This window comes from Rutidosis leptorrhynchoides, chromosome 10 (genome assembly GCF_046630445.1).
Source record: "Rutidosis leptorrhynchoides isolate AG116_Rl617_1_P2 chromosome 10, CSIRO_AGI_Rlap_v1, whole genome shotgun sequence".
In the NCBI taxonomy this organism is placed as follows: domain Eukaryota; kingdom Viridiplantae; phylum Streptophyta; class Magnoliopsida; order Asterales; family Asteraceae; genus Rutidosis; species Rutidosis leptorrhynchoides.
Genome location: NC_092342.1, coordinates 321,956,053 through 321,972,601, shown reverse-complemented (window position 1 = coordinate 321,972,601; position 16,549 = coordinate 321,956,053). Strand labels below are relative to the sequence as shown.

General features: G+C 31.5%; 2 protein-coding genes and 1 non-coding gene across 3 annotated transcripts; 2 read left to right on the top strand and 1 right to left on the bottom strand.

Moving 5' to 3' along the window:
* The first annotated feature begins 3,084 nt into the window (after nucleotides 1-3,084).
* LOC139871287 (uncharacterized) lies at nucleotides 3,085-3,387 on the top strand. Its single transcript, XM_071859016.1, has one exon. It carries the CDS (start codon nucleotides 3,085-3,087, stop codon nucleotides 3,385-3,387), a length of 303 nt encoding a protein of 100 aa, XP_071715117.1.
* A 1,745-nt stretch (nucleotides 3,388-5,132) lies between these two features.
* LOC139871619 (casein kinase 1-like protein 2) lies at nucleotides 5,133-12,306 on the bottom strand. Its single transcript, XM_071859338.1, has 14 exons — nucleotides 11,952-12,306; nucleotides 11,791-11,831; nucleotides 10,071-10,140; nucleotides 9,534-9,682; nucleotides 9,353-9,448; nucleotides 9,178-9,248; nucleotides 8,260-8,321; nucleotides 8,113-8,176; nucleotides 7,687-7,771; nucleotides 7,441-7,567; nucleotides 6,742-6,824; nucleotides 6,560-6,623; nucleotides 6,320-6,456; nucleotides 5,133-5,710 (listed from the first exon to the last, which is right to left on the bottom strand). The coding sequence occupies exons 1-14, from the start codon at nucleotides 12,025-12,027 to the stop codon at nucleotides 5,432-5,434; spliced, it is 1,404 nt and encodes a 467-aa protein (XP_071715439.1). The 5' UTR covers nucleotides 12,028-12,306; the 3' UTR covers nucleotides 5,133-5,431.
* Nucleotides 12,307-14,525: 2,219 nt separating this feature from the next.
* On the top strand, nucleotides 14,526-14,599 carry TRNAN-GUU (transfer RNA asparagine (anticodon GUU)). The gene has a single exon. It is a non-coding gene; the product is annotated as a tRNA-Asn (tRNA).
* The last annotated feature ends 1,950 nt before the right edge of the window (nucleotides 14,600-16,549 follow it).

The following is a 16,549-nucleotide window of genomic DNA, read 5'->3' as shown; positions in this document are numbered from 1 at the left end:
TAATTGTACTATTGCTGATCGATTAGTAAATGGTACGTGGTGTTGGAGGTGGTCTCGTAATAGTATTGGTGCAAGAAATGAAACATCTCTAAATGACTTATGTTTATTGATTGGCAATATTGTTCTAAGTGATGGAGTTGATACATGGGTTTGGTCTATGTCCAAAGATAATGGTTTCTCAGTTAGCAAGACTAGAGAATATATCGATGAGCAAGTTTTACCATCTTCCAATATCTATACTTTTTGGATCAAACAACTTCCTAGGAAAATTAATATTTTTATATGGAGGTTGGCTCTAGATAAACTTCCATCCCGTCTCAACTTATCTCGTCGTGGGATGGAAATAGATTTGATTGAGTGTGTCTCATGCGGCCATGGTATCGAGTCAATTCACCACGTTATGTTCGAATGTGAAGTGGCGACGGATTTATGGAGCAAGGTAAGGAGATGGATTGATATGTTATTACCACGGTTTTCAGAGTGGAAGGATTGGATAGATTGGTTTGAAGACTGGCGTGAATCAGAAGACACAAAGATAAGATTATTCGTCATAGTAGCTTCTACGATTTGGCATATATGGAGATTCAGGAACAGCCGGCTTTTTCATCAACATCCGATGAAGCGATATATATTGTTTGATTCCATTTGTCTTTTTTCTTTTAATTGGTATAGAAGTAGAGGCAAAAAGAATGTAAACTGGAACGTTTGGCGGCTTAAGCCGTTGTAATTTGGTTCGCAGGTCTATTCTAGTTTCTTGCTAGAATAGATCTTTGGTTTTAATATATTTTAACCGTAAAAAAAAAACAATAATATCGAGATAAACGCCCACTTTTGCGCAACTTATATCATACTTTGTCACGGATTAAGTTATATCAACGCCCACTTTTTGTGATCATAACAATAAATTCGTCCACCTTTTTTGATTGATAGTTTCAAAATCATATTTTTTTTTTGTGATATTATAAGGTAAGATTATGGATACAAATTAGTGACATTTAAATGTCACTAATTTTATTTATCAGTCATTCATTTTACAAAAAAAAAATAAAAAAAATAAAAATAAAACTTGATTATCATGTTACTGGAGGATTTGGAGAGGATCCTAATCTTTAAAAGAATAGTGAGGTGATTCTCACATACCACTTTTTGATCCATATACACTTAATTACTTATTTTACTCTTAATTTCATTTATAATAATCTATAGTATCTATTAAATTTCTAATTTGATGACATCATAAATAAGCTATTTCTTTTGTTAAAAAAATGGAAAAGAAAAAAGAAAAAATTAAAGGACATCTGTATGATGTCATTAAACAATTTAATTACAATTAAAAAAAAAGATTTATTACATTATTCAAAAAAAAATTTGTGTATTCGGTCCATACAAACAAGTTGATTTTGTTTCTACGGATAACATTAGAACTTTTAGATGTTATCTAGAATTGCAACTCTATCCGACTATTCAATTATATTTTTAATTTTAAACTGATTGTTTAGTTATATGATTTAAAATATGTATGATTGTTTATTATTTGTTTTATATATGTTAAATAATATTAACATGTTAATTGTATAATATATGAAGCATTATGTACAACCTTATAATAAAATTGCAACTCTATCCGGCTATTCAATTGTATTTTCAATTTTAAACTGATTGTTTAGTTATATGATTTAAAATATGTGTGATTGTTTATTATTTGTTTTATATATGTTAAATAATATTAACATATTAATTGTATAATATATGAAACATTATGTACAACCTTATAATAAAATACACTCATAACCATATGTACAATATTTGAAGCATTTTGTACAACCTTATGGTAAAACACTCTCATGACTATATGTACAATATTTGAAGCATTATGTCTCGCATGACCATATTTACAAACTTTAAAATAAATTGTACAATCTTTTACAAAACATAACATGAATACATGTACAAACCTTAAAGCATATTGGAGAACATTTATATAATAATTTAATTTTTAAAAAAAAATTCAATAGACATTTGTTATTACAGATTACAGAGAATTATTGTTCAATATATGAATACTCAATTTTTAACCATACTTTATTATTACTATTTATTATTATAATTATAATAATAATAATTATTATTATTATCCATAATTTCTATAAATATTATTATATTATTTAAATATGAGTTCTTTCTACGGGATTAATTACGTTATATATGTTTGCGAAATATATATCTCAATAAAAGGTTGTAATGTAGGCTTTTATGATAAAGAAAATAATAATTGTGATGAAAATTGGAAAAGAGTGGTGGGAGAATGAATGTAGTTCATTTATTTTGATCAAGTTAAGTACATTAATATATTTGTAAAAACAACGACAAGTTTCTTAGTCGGAATCCGTAGTTTCACGGGTCATTAAACTAAATGACTTTACCATTTACATTCACTTAATACCTAAAACATATCATTAAATTGTTTCTTTTAAACAAACTCGTGATTCCACGGGTCATTTCTAGTAATAATAATATAAGTTCAACTATTTAAGGGCATAACTGTAAATTTATGAGACAAAAGTATACATAGATCAAAAATTAGTGTGCGCGAATCATTTCCAAGTAAATAATAATGATAATGATAATAATGATTATTATTAATTATTGATGACAATAATATAATAATCACGTTTGTATAAATTGAGCCGATTATTGGGTCAACAACTGTAAATTTAACACAACTATGCTGTCATGCAACTTTAAGTTGAATTCAAAGCACAACAACCGACTCATCATAAACCTTTTGCACTCCAATAAAGCCAAAAACATAAAGCCAAAGGCCACATTCTTTTAACCAATTACACAAATCATCAAAATCCACCCTAATTGACTCTTCAAAACTTTAATATTAATGTTTGTGTTTACCGATTCTTAAATATCCCATTCCTACTCGAGTTACTAAAATATCGTCTTTAAAAACCCTATATAGATTCCTTCACATTTGTCATCCTTCATATTTCCTTCCCAATATATACTAGTAACAAGCTTTTGATCATTTTTGTATTACTCTTACACATAACTAGATATATAAACAGACAGATCATGGAGAAATATAGATCTCAATCGTGTCGAGATAATGGAACGATGGATATGAAGAACAACGATGTGGTATTTCCAACCAACATGAAGAATTTAAGGAGTTTTACCACAACTACAAATCGTGAAATGAAGAAACCTAATTCGAGTTCGAAGATTTGGAACTTGAGTGACCCTGAAGTGCAAAGGAAGAAGAGGGTTGCTGGCTACAAAGTTTACTCTGTTGAGAGCAAAATGAAGGGGTCTTTTAAGAAGAGTTTTGGATGGATTAAACATACTTATACTCAACTTCTTTATGGTTATAGGTGAATTAGTGAATACATCAATTTCTTTCAAGAATATGTGATCTTGTACAATACTATTAAGCTTATTTTGTGAGTATTTGTATTTTTATTTTATCATTACAAAGATCTTTAATCTTTAATGGTGGTATGAACAAGTATGTATGAGGTGAATCAGGTGATCATATGATAATATTGTTTATCAAGTTAGATCATAACTTAGGCGTTATCAAAAATGATAATTGGTAATTGCATTTGCTTTAGATTCAATGGTTATTTTTTGAAAATAAGATCACTACAAAAATGGTTTATTTGATTAGGCTGGGCTTTTTTCATCAACACATAAGATTTAGTTGTAGGCTTGTAGCCATTGAAAAATCATGGACTTCACATTGTTGAAGGCTTCAAGGAAAACTGGTTTATATAATTTCTATCTTCATATTGCTTGCTTAGTTTTTAAACATTTTTTTTCTTATTAAAAATGTATGTTCACCCATATATAAGAAACTAATGTGGTGTTTGCGTTTGAGTTTGGAGGTGATCTTTTGATTATTACGTTTTCATATCGTAAATAATCATTTAATAGCATTTCGAAAGACATAAAAATTAGTTAATTACGATTCAACCAAAACATGAAAATGAAAAAGTAACTTCCATACTTTAACAATTGATTTTTTATTTTCCACGTATACTTTCTCCAAATACCTCTAAGAAAACCTCCCCAAATTAGAATTTCTAAAAAATAGTCTGTTTTGAGATTTTTAATTTTACAGTATTAGATAATTTGATTTTTCAACGACCTAAAAAGTAGATTACTATATTATTGCGTTATTAAACAAACTTCATTACAAACAATACTCAATACTGTAAAACATGTCTTGCTACAAATGATGATTAGATTATAATTGTCAAAAACGCATAATCAATTTTTAACATGCGAATTCGAACACCCCTGAATGTATCATCATTAGGGATGGCAATAGATGTTTCATCCATAGACATCCACTCGATCCGATCCATTTATAATGGATATGGATGATGTAAATGGACGATTAACGGATATGGATATGAATATGGATGATCTAAATATTTCGTGGATCGAATATGGATGACAATTTATCATCCATGGATATATTCATTATCACCCGAAATACATCTATATATACATATACATACTAAAATATATGCATATACATCTACATATCGATATACATTTACATATGACCTACAAAATTCTTAAACTATTAATGAAAATAAGGTTTGTGATAGTCACAATTATTAAATTGTTACTAACAATATTCAAAGTTACATATTTAGATTAGTTTCGACGTATATTTACTTATATTATAACTTATTTTCCTCAATTAAATTCACAATCGGCAACAAATTACAATCAAAACATGTGTAACAAATCAAAAACATAAAAATTAAATATTTACATTTGTCATAATCTGTATTAAATGGATAAAATCGTTGTTAAATTAATATTTCATTTGATATCCAACGAAATCCATTAACCCGCTTAATCCATCAGATATGGATATGGACGGATGAACTGAAATTAAATGGATATGTATGAGCAAAAATTAAATGGATATGGACGTGGATATAGCATCACCCAATCCATATCCGATCCATTGACATCCCTATTCATCAACAAAAGATTAACCTCAGCAACAGTATACAGTGATGAGTTTTATAATAGATCTAGTTACTATATTATGATGTTTAATAATTTGCAGCAAGAACACATGGAAAAGCACAAACAACATGAGTACAATGAACAATCAATAAAAATCATACAATGGTTGATAACCAACCATAGCACAAAGTAAATATAAATATCCACAACATAGCATTAGCATCTCAGTATCCACAAAAACACGGGTATCGAAACACATATCTTGGTTTTCATGAACGAAAACAGTTTCTGAATGGTTTATCTCCCCAAGACCTCTTTCATTATCGCACTAGCCGAGACAACACATTTTGTATCCAAATGGTTTTACTTTTGAAAATCAAATTTACATGGTCTTGGAGCCATGGCTCAGCAAATGAGGCAAACCTGGTTTTTAAAAATGCAGACCCTCGATACCCTTGAGAGTTGATTCGAAGTTCTTTATGTTAGTTGGGGACGCATTTTTACTAGTACGTTTCTGATCTGAGGATACAACAGGTGAGCTCCTTTGACCAGTACTTGTGACCCTACGAAGACCACCCGGACTTGCCTCTGTAGTGCGCCTGTATGATGATGATTCGGGTTCACCACCTGTTGACAGTGGATCTCGGCTGCTAGAGACAACAGGTCGCCTTGAAGATCCACTTGATTGTAAAATATGAGAACTTGATAACTGCACGAATACAAGTCAAAATCAGAGTGTACCACCGACTAATGAGTATATTAACAAAAGAACAAAAAAAAGTTGGTCGAAAGTTTCAGTTCATCTTAGGGCTTCATTTTCTTGTCAGTAGTTCAAGTGCACAATTAATGTAATCAGTGTTGCAGAACTCGGAATTACTTGGCAGGTACTCGGATTTTGCAGCCCTGAGAGTACTCGGCAAGTATTCGGTCAAACTTGGTCAAACTCAGTCAGACCCGGTCAAAACTCGGCCAAAAATCGGGATCACTCAGAAAATCAGTAAAATTGGTCAAAATCGGTCAAAGTCAAACTTAGTCAACATCCTAGTACTCCCCGGTTTGCTAAGTACTCGCTAAATAGTCCCAACTGAGCCATTCCCAAGCAGCGATTTTTTCAACCTTAAAATAATAATGGTGTTTTTTGATCATAATTTATGCACAGACAAAAAGCGTTTGCAGGGCAACCAACCCATTTAAACCTGTGCCCCGTATTGGCCCGTTACCCAACCTACCACCTCTGATTCTATCATGATAGGGGTCACATGTTTCACATTAATATGATGCTATTCAACGACAAGTTGATTGTAAAAAAGATACATACATCTCGACTCATGGATGGATCACTAGATGCGGGATTTTTCTGTTTAGAAAAGCTCCCGGAATTGAACGGCATCCCGGCATTCCTAGGGCGAGAGGGATTTGTAGAAGACCAACCAGAAGTCTTAACATCTTCACCACCTATAAAATGACATTTATAACCCTCAGAGTAACTAAACATGTAACATATTAGATGTAATTCAAAAACTTAAATATATGAATGAATATCGTTGATAAGGCTTGCCTGATAGCCGATTCAGATTGGCAGCCACAGGAGGTATACCAGAGCTTGTACCAGCACCAGTACCCTGACAAGAAGGTGTTATGTTATTTATTAATTTATTAATTTCTTTTGAAAAGAAAAAATTCAGTTATTTAATAATACGTCACTTCATCAATAATGGCGTTATTAGTAGAGAAACTTACAAGACCGCGCGATGGAGGATTAGCAAGCTGAGATTGCTGATACTTGAGAATAGTCCAATCAAAGATGTAATCAAATTGAAAACCTGAACCAATCATTACAGAAAAAACAATTAGTACAATGTACAAGAGACCATATATTCCATTTGTGCTACATGCATAAATTTTTTATTAGATTGGCCCCCGTAAATGCAAAAAAAAAATTTTTTTATGTAAGATTAAATGGGAAAATTGATAGGTTAGGCGGAACGCAAATAGTAGACATAGTGAGCATGATATTGAAACTATTTTCAAGATGATCTATATTCGATAAACAAATCATTCAGAAGACTATTGTGCTAAAAAAATGATTAAAATGCTTTGGGTGACTTGGCCTTTAATATCTTCCACCGATTCGCTATTTAACTAGATTTTTTAGCCAGCCCAAGTTGGCCCTATGTTATGTAAGCATGATAAAACCGCTCCCGTCTAGTTTCAACATTTTATTTCTTTCCTACTAGTAACCGTCACAGTTCTTTAGCAACATCAACTTTGCTTCAAAAGTGTGCTATATTTAATCCTTTTGGGGAGCGGTTTTCTATATTTAACTGATAATTGAACACTCTCGATAAAATGTAATTTGATAGAAGTTTTAAATTTACAAAGTTAACAAGATTATCTTTAACCACTGGCAATACACAAAAAGTAGGGTAGTACTCGCACCTTCACGGATAAAAAGATCACGGAAGATTCTTTTCAAATAAGCATAATCCGGTTTATCATCGAATCTTAATGAACGGCAATAATGGAAGTACGATGCGAACTCTGTAGGATAGCCACGGCATAAAGACTGAAAGAGTACACATAAACACATTTAAATAGGTTCCATTTAAGCTTATTTTCTTTACCCGTTTGACAAAACAAACCCCTCAAGCCATTAATAATAAAAAATAAAAATAAAAACGTTACCTCAATAGAGGTGGAAACCTTCTTCTCACTAATTTTTTCATACTTTTGTTTCTTGTTCCCCGCTTTCAGTCCCTGCCACGGAAGACTGCAATGTACAAACCATACAGACAAAATTAACCATATTATAAATCTAATTACTTCCTTATAAAAAAAACATCATACATTAAGTTAACTTCTAATTAATTCACCACACTCTGGAAATCATTACTAAAACAACATTATTTTTAATAATTCCGCATATTAATTTTCTACCTGTTAACAAAAGTTGGGTTCATTTTTAACAGCTTATTAACAAAGAAAAATTTTCATTAATGATTTAAAAATTTGGATGGTTACTGACCAATTTAAAAATAATGCGAGAATGTATTGCTATATGTTGCTATTTGGCCAAAAAAATATACTAAGAACTTTGCGACAAGTACTTACCTTCCTCGCAAGAAGTACATGAGAACATATCCAAGTGATTCCAAGTCATCCCTTCTGCTTTGTTCTGAAAAACAAAGGTATCAACATATAAGAGCAATACTTAATTTTATTTAAATGCTTGTAGATTTTTAAGCACGATAAGCTTACCAATTCCAAGGTGAGTATTCATGCTAGCGTACCGAGCAGTCCCCGTTAAGTTCTTGTTTTCTCTGCATTTCATAGACATATAACAAGCAAAAATATGCATGATATCTTGTGCTAAGAATAAACAAATGGCAATTGCTAAAGGTGATACGGCGAGCAAGTATGGTAAAGGATCAACAAGTTAATATACAGGATTGATGCCTCATATATTATTATAAAGAAATCAAAACATGTATATATAAAACGGTTTTTGGAGGTTATACAATAAAACTTCGGGTGACTTTCAGCTTGTTCTCTTCATAGCTAACTTTTATATTTCATCAATTTGACTAAAAATAACTTCTGGCAAAAGCATACTTTCCCCATTAAAAAGTGTATAAATTTAGCATGATTTTATAATTATATTCATTATCATTATACTTAACACTCAAATTTTTCCATTGTTTCGGGACTAAATGATTGCCCTATATTTTATTATTACTACAACATCAATCACGATCAAACATTTATGAATTCATGTGTATTTTTGGAAAATAAACTAAGTTGTGATTCATGTGTCCCACATAAATGAGCACATGTCGCATCTTTTAGGATACGGAATAAATGTTGGGTGATGTGGCAGAAAAATTTATCTTGAAATGGACAAGTTAGGTGACCTGAAAGCACTTTTTTGCCATGTTTTAATATTGTAGTACTATAAATCAATGTATCATATCCAATTATAGGAAACTACTAAATAATGATCTAGATTTTATTTATAAAGCAATTTATGAGGTTTGCCTTAAGATTACAGTTCGGTTCAAGTTTCAACTGATATCATTATTTGTCCGGTTGATAAACTTCACACATTTGGCCCATTATAGATAAATTATAGCCTAAGCCAATCCACTTTTAGGGGTCAAAATCGACACTTCCACTTACCTATAAGGAATGTGCTGATGAGTTGAAGGGTCCCTATATTTCTTTGCTAGCCCAAAGTCAATAGCGTAGACCTATAATTTGAAACATAAGGATGAACGGCCATGTATGAAGATCAAAGATTCAGATATATTCAATAAAAAAAGAAGAGAATAAAAAAAAAAAAAAAAAATGAGACCTGATTAGCACGTCTCCCTAAACCCATAAGAAAGTTATCTGGCTTAATGTCCCGATGTAAAAATGATTTACAGTGAATAAATTCAACACGATTGATCTGCAACAAATATAAACACAATAAAAGGTTAAATAAGAAAACATATAGTTGTGTAGAAAATGAACGTGCCGTGACAAAAGCGTACCATCTGATCAGCAAGCATAAGAACCGTTTTCAAAGACAACTTCCTACTACAAAAGTTAAACAAATCTTCAAGGCTCGGTCCCAATAAATCCATCACAAGAACATTGTAGTCTCCTTCAACGCCATACCATCTCACATTTGGAATTCCAGCTAATAATTGTAAGACAGAAGAAGCAGTAAGAACAACCAACACGTTATCAACTTATCATAGGTGTGGCAAAATGGGTGGGTTTATCTTGTTGGTCCGTTTGATAAAAATAATAAATGTGATACATATGATAACAAAATTAATATAGTAACAATGCTACTCTAGTTTTTATTATGTTAAAAATGGAACTATTTAGGAAATTAAGACACTTTAGGTATTAGAAATACATGTTAGGTGGCTTTAAACTCATCAGATTCGTACTTATAGCAATTTCTGCTACGAACAAACAAGAACCCAAATCGCTGTGTTCATAAACGAAAAGGTAAATATCACCACCTCCAACTTATCTTTATTGAAAAAAAGGAACGCGAGTTTTAAAAGGATGCTTACTTCCTCCTTGAAGTATCTTGTATAGTTTTGATTCATATAACAATTGTGGATGTTTCGTTTTGATATTTTCCTGAATAAGAAAAAACCCAAAAAAATTAATTGCAAGGTCGGAGAGAATTTAAGAATCTCAACAAGATAGCAATAAAGCAAGTACTTAAATTATACATTATATTATTACAATAAGCAACACTACAAATAGTCCACGTGGCACAAAAACAAAATGTTACAGTCCAATTATTTTCGCCCTCCCTGCTACTCACACGGCCCAAAATTTATTAGTTTGTTTCTTACGGAAGTTTTTTACAATTCCAATTCCTAGCATCTAAACTTAATCTCGTAATAACTTTTAATCAGCAATATTAATACTGTAATAACTACATAACTTTTTGATCAAGATTCGTAGCATCCATATCAGATATCGGAAGAGGTAACAAACCAAAATCATAAATAAAACAAAACAAATGCATATGTGTGGGTTTTCACAAGAGCACATAATTTTGATGCAAACTCTAAAGATATATATATTGGTAACAGAGTACTAATTCACTTAATAGGTGCCCGGGTATTTAGATCCGGTCAATGCTTTTTAGCTCGACTAAAGAGACCGCTAACAGTTATTATGTAACCCTGATACATAATTAAAGCTTCTCAGAACGTTTCATTTGAAAAACGAAGGGTAGTTAGAACCTAAATAATTTTACAGATTTCTCTTCAAGTCTTCCAACATTAGAATAAACACCCTTTTGAAGAGAGCTATCATATGTTTTACCAAAGACATCTATTATATATTATTCAATTATCTTCCAACAAAAGAACTGAATAATTTGCATTGCCAAAACAGCTGACAAAGGCTAACGGGTCATAACTGATAAGAGAACAAGCAAAGTTAAAATTGGGCTTCACATATTTCTCTAAGAATTCTATATTCATTAGTCATTACTGCGCACTAAAATCATATCTACCCTTAAAGCCTTAACATTTCAGATACGCTGAAAAGCTGTTCCAAAATACTCATTCAATCACATATCATCTTATATCTGAAATTCAACATTTGTAACTTTCCACACCGTGTAACGGGTATAAAACCAACAATGAACTCCTTTTTGGATGTTTTCATTAGTAAAAAAACATAAAATAACAGTAAATCCAATTATCATACTTTAAAGTTTTTGACTTGACAAGTTGTCAAATTTAACCAAGTTAAATGATATCTTAACCCGGAAAACCACCAAACCACAAATGTACAACGTAGAACGCACCTATCCTCGAAAGTACCATATTCGATGCTGATTCATAGATCCCAACAGTTGTGCACGTCTAAACAAGAATAGACTTGGAAGGTTGACAATCGTGTCACCAGTTGACTAAAGTGAGTAATATTTACGTTAGTTTACATTTTTATGAATCGAAAATTCTTATATTCCTATATATGATCATCCAACCCTTAATACATCTATATATTACTCATCAGTTCATCACCGCACTTTGCCAAATGCTCAACTTACTACTCTATGTATTTGTTTATATCTTAAATTATCACTTAAAATACACATTCAGACACCTTACACATAAAGTTCAGTGAGCCAGTCCTAAGTAACAAACTCGATAAATATAAATATAAAATATAAAGATAAAATAATATAGATAAAGCAATCAAATTTAATCAAATATGCAGCAATTCATTCTACAAAACATAACAAGATGCAATCTTTTTACTCACCAGCTTGATAGCAACTTCTTCATTCGTCTGGATATTAGTACCTGCAACAAACCAAGTTCACAACAATCATCAGATACAAACTCATTAAGTCAATCAACATCCTAATCAAAGCTAATAATTAAGTTAAGATAATTAACAATAACTATAATTAACATACAAACCTAAGTAGATCTCTCCAAATGAACCACTGCCGATCTTACGCCCTAATCGAAACTTATTAGCCACTCGAGGCTCCATTAGGTCTACGAAATTATAAACCCTAATTCACAAAAAAACTAACGAAAATCAAACAATTGTACGGAATCCAATTAACGCCTCATTGAAGAACCGGCGAATTGGTTAATCGAGATGAACCGGAAGTCCACGTCAGCCACCACCGACCGCCATGAAGAGTGAGCTTACAAAATTAGGTCAAATAGAAAAAAGAATTAATTAACGTAATGAACAGATCAATTGGAAGAGAATTGATTGCGAAAAAGTAATTTATGTGATGAAAATTGAGGTTAATTTGCGTATAATTGTTTATTAAAATGGAATAATAATAATAATAATGTGATTTGGGGAAAAAGAGAAGGAAAGAGGAGGCATCGTTTGCTTACACCTCCACATAACACACGCTAAACACATCCAACTTCCCAACTATTGTAATTTAGAGGACAAGAAATAAAAAAACTCACATCATCAATTGATTGATTGTTATTATGGGTTAAAAGCACAGAATTAAAATTTGGTATATACTTTCTCAAATGTGTCCTGATATCTTTCATATATTCATTTGCGTTCCACTGTCATTATAAATTTTCAAAAAATGTACCATTGCCGTCTAATATTTTTTTTCCCTGTAACGAAAACAATTGATGACGTGGCTTCTAGCCTTTTAGATAGTCATGACACGTCGGTGATACATCGGAACAGATACCGAAAGTATATGGGTGACATCAGAACACAAGTGAAAGTATATGGGCGACATCGGGACATATAAATGAAAAAAAATATTTAATAATTAACTTTATCGGTTTAGCAGGTAACCAACGAAATATTAACATTGGTACATTTTTTGAAAGTTTGTTGATGACAGTGGGACGCAAATGGGTATATGGGCGACATCGGGACATCTGAGAAAATATATAGCCAAATTGTGGTTTTAACCCTTAAAATTATTATGTAAGGTTATTAACTTAATCAAAAAATAATGACCATCGAGGTATTGCTTGAGTGGTTTTCAAGCTTTAGTAAGGGGGATTCGCGATTAGTTGTCAAGCAACCCGGGTTCAATTCCGATAGGGGGGTTTCCTCCAGAATTTATCCTCAATTAGTTGCCAAGCAACCCGGGTCAATCCTTGAAGTTTCCTACCTTGCGTGTGTGATTCGCAAATGAGAGTATTCGATGCGAAAATTTGGCGTTAAAAAAAATAATAATCAAAAAATAGGGTGTAGAACTGAAAATTAATAAAAGATACACGTGACGGTCATTTTTTTAAAAACGGTGTATTTTTTATTTAACGATAATTAAATTGAGACGGATGAAATATATTTTATACGGAGTACTATTTTCAAATTATATCATCTCGTAAGTAACATTTGTTGTAGACTATAAAGCTTTCGGTTATTTTACTGCAAAAATCGTCTATATACTCTAAAGGTAAAAATTAAGTTACAATTTCATTTGTTCGCCATTTTCATATCACTTCTTTTCAATTCTTACATTTTCTTAATATTAGTAACCAATCATATCCTACTCAGGTGGTTGAAGTTACAAAAATGCCCTTCCAGTACAATCACATATTTCTTCCACTCCAACCACTTTCTTCACCTACTCTTCACCACTATTTCACCCGACTCTTTGATCATCTCTATCTCTTTGTTAACACCAATCACGTTTTCATCTTGTCTTTTGAAACTTTGAATTATAAATAACGAGAGACAAAAGATCTTCATCTTCTCATTAACACGAAACATGTTTTCATCTTCAGTTTTAAAACCGTAAATCACAAATAACACTATGTATCTATTTTAGCAAATACCGAGTAATATCCTTTATGTACCATTTTTATAAAATTGTGACAACTCATTAGAAACATAAACATTATGGCATTATTCTTATTTTTATAATTATTTCTCTATCTGAAACATAAAAAGTATAAGCAATAACTTTAAAGATATTTTAGTAATTCAACACTTCCTTAAACCCTAAATCACAAATAACACTTTATATATATTTTAACAAATACCAAGTAATACTTTTTATGTACCATTTTAACATAATTCTGACAACTGAGTAGAAACACAAACATTTTGGAAGTATCATTATTTGTTATAATTATAATTATATTATATATTATATATAATATCTATAAATAATAAAAATAAACTATAAATAAATTAAATATAAAACTTGGTCACATATTTGATTTAATAGGAATAAAATGTATTTATCTATTGACAATGTTTGACACATAACAACAACAATAAAATCAAATCTCACAAAATTGAAGTATGAAAGACGTAGGATGTAGACAATCTTTTCCTATTTCAGAATAAAAATAATTCATTTTCCAATATATATATATATATATATATATATATATATATATTTTGCCATCATTTCTCATATAACTTAACTTGTGAGTCATTTTCACCATTTAATATAATGTAGTCACATTACATCAAGTCAAATGCCTTTTTAGCCTTCCAGATTAAGTTATAAAATTATTAACCACTTAAACGGTAACTAAGCTGGAATAGCTCATTTGGTTAGAGCGTGTGGCTGTTAACCACAAGGTCGGAGGTTCAAGCCCTCCTTCTAGCGTTTTTTTTATTTAATACATATACAGATTTAACATTTCTAATTGTTTTTATAACTTTTGTTTATAACTTTTGTTTTACAATCTTTATTAATCTTTCTAAAGGTTCAAGCCCTCCTTCTAGCGTTTTTTTTATTTAATACATATACAGATTTAACATTTCTAATTGTTTTTATAACTTTTGTTTATAACTTTTGTTTTACAATCTTTATTAATCTTTCTAACTTCATTATCAATTCTATTGCGAATTTGTCACTTGTAGTTGGCGTATGTTTATATGCTTATCCAAGAAGATGGAGTTAAAGAAGACAAATTATAACACATTAAAGGTTTAAAGCTTCATCAACATGTAAATTAGAACACGATTTTGAAAATGACTTTGAAGAAGAATTTTTTTGTTTTTAACGACAAAATTTTGTTTAATAAAATAGTAAGGAGCTGGGAAATTAAAAAGGGCTAAGAAATCACGAGTTTTAATTAGAAACCATTTTGCTTCTGTTTTTACCAAATCAAAAGAATACAATCTAATCTCATCAAATAAAATAATCCTACTAACTGGAGTGTCGTTAACGACCACGCAGTTAAGGTAACGCCAAAACGTCCATTAAAGAGTGATCAGTGAAACCAATACATTCATTTTCGAATCGGAACTCGATGACCAAGTAGTGAACCAAGAATCAAAATCACTCCAAGCATTGAAAATTGGCATGTTACAATTTAACAAACCGAAGCATCCTCCACAAATCCAAAGCATGGGCACACTCGAAAAAGACATGTTCCAAATCTACACCTCCTTGATACAAACGGGGCAAACAACAGATGCAATATCAATACCTTTAGTCGCCAAATTTATCCTGTTGTGGTAATCTATCCACACGAAAGCGCCAAAAGAAAATGTCTAATTTTCATGGTAAAGCTTTAATCCAAATAGTACCTGGGCCAATGGACGGTAACAACATTTTATCAATGTTAATACGAGACGAGTGCATTGAAAAAGTTTTGTTCGAGTCTATGAACTACCACCACAATCAGGTATGCCCCGAAGTTGCAGGCTCTGTAATTCCGAGACTAACGAACCGAGTTGAGAACCATTCTTGCTACATATATCATCACGACACCATTCCTACTTCCACTCATCGTTAACAAAGTTGTCCGTAACAAGAACCTCTTTGTTCGATTCTAAATGGAAAAAACAATTATATCGGGTCACCAAAGTATTATTTCCAATCCAATGGTCGAGTCAAAAACGAACTTTACGGCCATTTCCCACAACCAACTGCGTAGCATCTGGTGGAGTGAGACCTACAGTAGTCGATGAAGTGCATGTCTTCACTATTTCATGCCAAATCCCATTATGTTTTGAAGATTCAAAAACGAAACCATGAACATTTCTGATCACTTGCAACCAAAGAGAGTCTGTCGGATTATGATATCTCTATCTCCATTTATGGATAAGTGCAAAGGTAAACGTTTTAATACTCCCGATTTTAAGACCACCTTTATCATGAGACGATAAAACACAGTCCCACTTAACCCATGAAAATTCTCTTTTATCACCGTTACCACCCCAAAAAAATTGTGCCGAAGCGATTCAAGTAACTTAATGACGATTTTCGTGCACTTAAAAAGATATAAGGGATAAATAGCGAGACTTCCCAACACCGACCTGACCAAAGTTAATCTACCTTCAATTGAGAGCATATTAGCTTTCCACGAGGAGAGTGTAGAATGAAATTTATTAACAAGATTTTTCCAATTATTCGTCAATTTCGTATTGGCGCCAATCATAACTCCAAGGTACATCGTGGGGAAAGAACCAGCTTGGAACCTTGTACCGATGCAAAAGACTCCACTTAAACACTAGAAACACCTACACCAAATAAGTTAGATTTTGCTATGTTAATTTTTAAACCCGAAACCAAAAAGAACACTTTTAAAACTCGCAAAATATTCTC

Bases quoted from the DNA above. Each gene is read 5' to 3' on its own strand.
- LOC139871619 (XM_071859338.1), bottom strand. From the start codon at position 12,027: ATGGAGCCTCGAGTGGCTAATAAGTTTCGATTAGGGCGTAAGATCGGC. The intron at 9,449-9,533 runs GTACGCTTTTGT...TATTTGTTGCAG, and splicing joins TTATGCTTGCTGATCAGATG to ATCAATCGTGTTGAATTTAT. The intron at 6,457-6,559 runs GCAAGCCTTATC...GTCATTTTATAG, and splicing joins CAATCTGAATCGGCTATCAG to GTGGTGAAGATGTTAAGACT.
- LOC139871287 (XM_071859016.1), top strand. From the start codon at position 3,085: ATGGAGAAATATAGATCTCAATCGTGTCGAGATAATGGAACGATGGAT.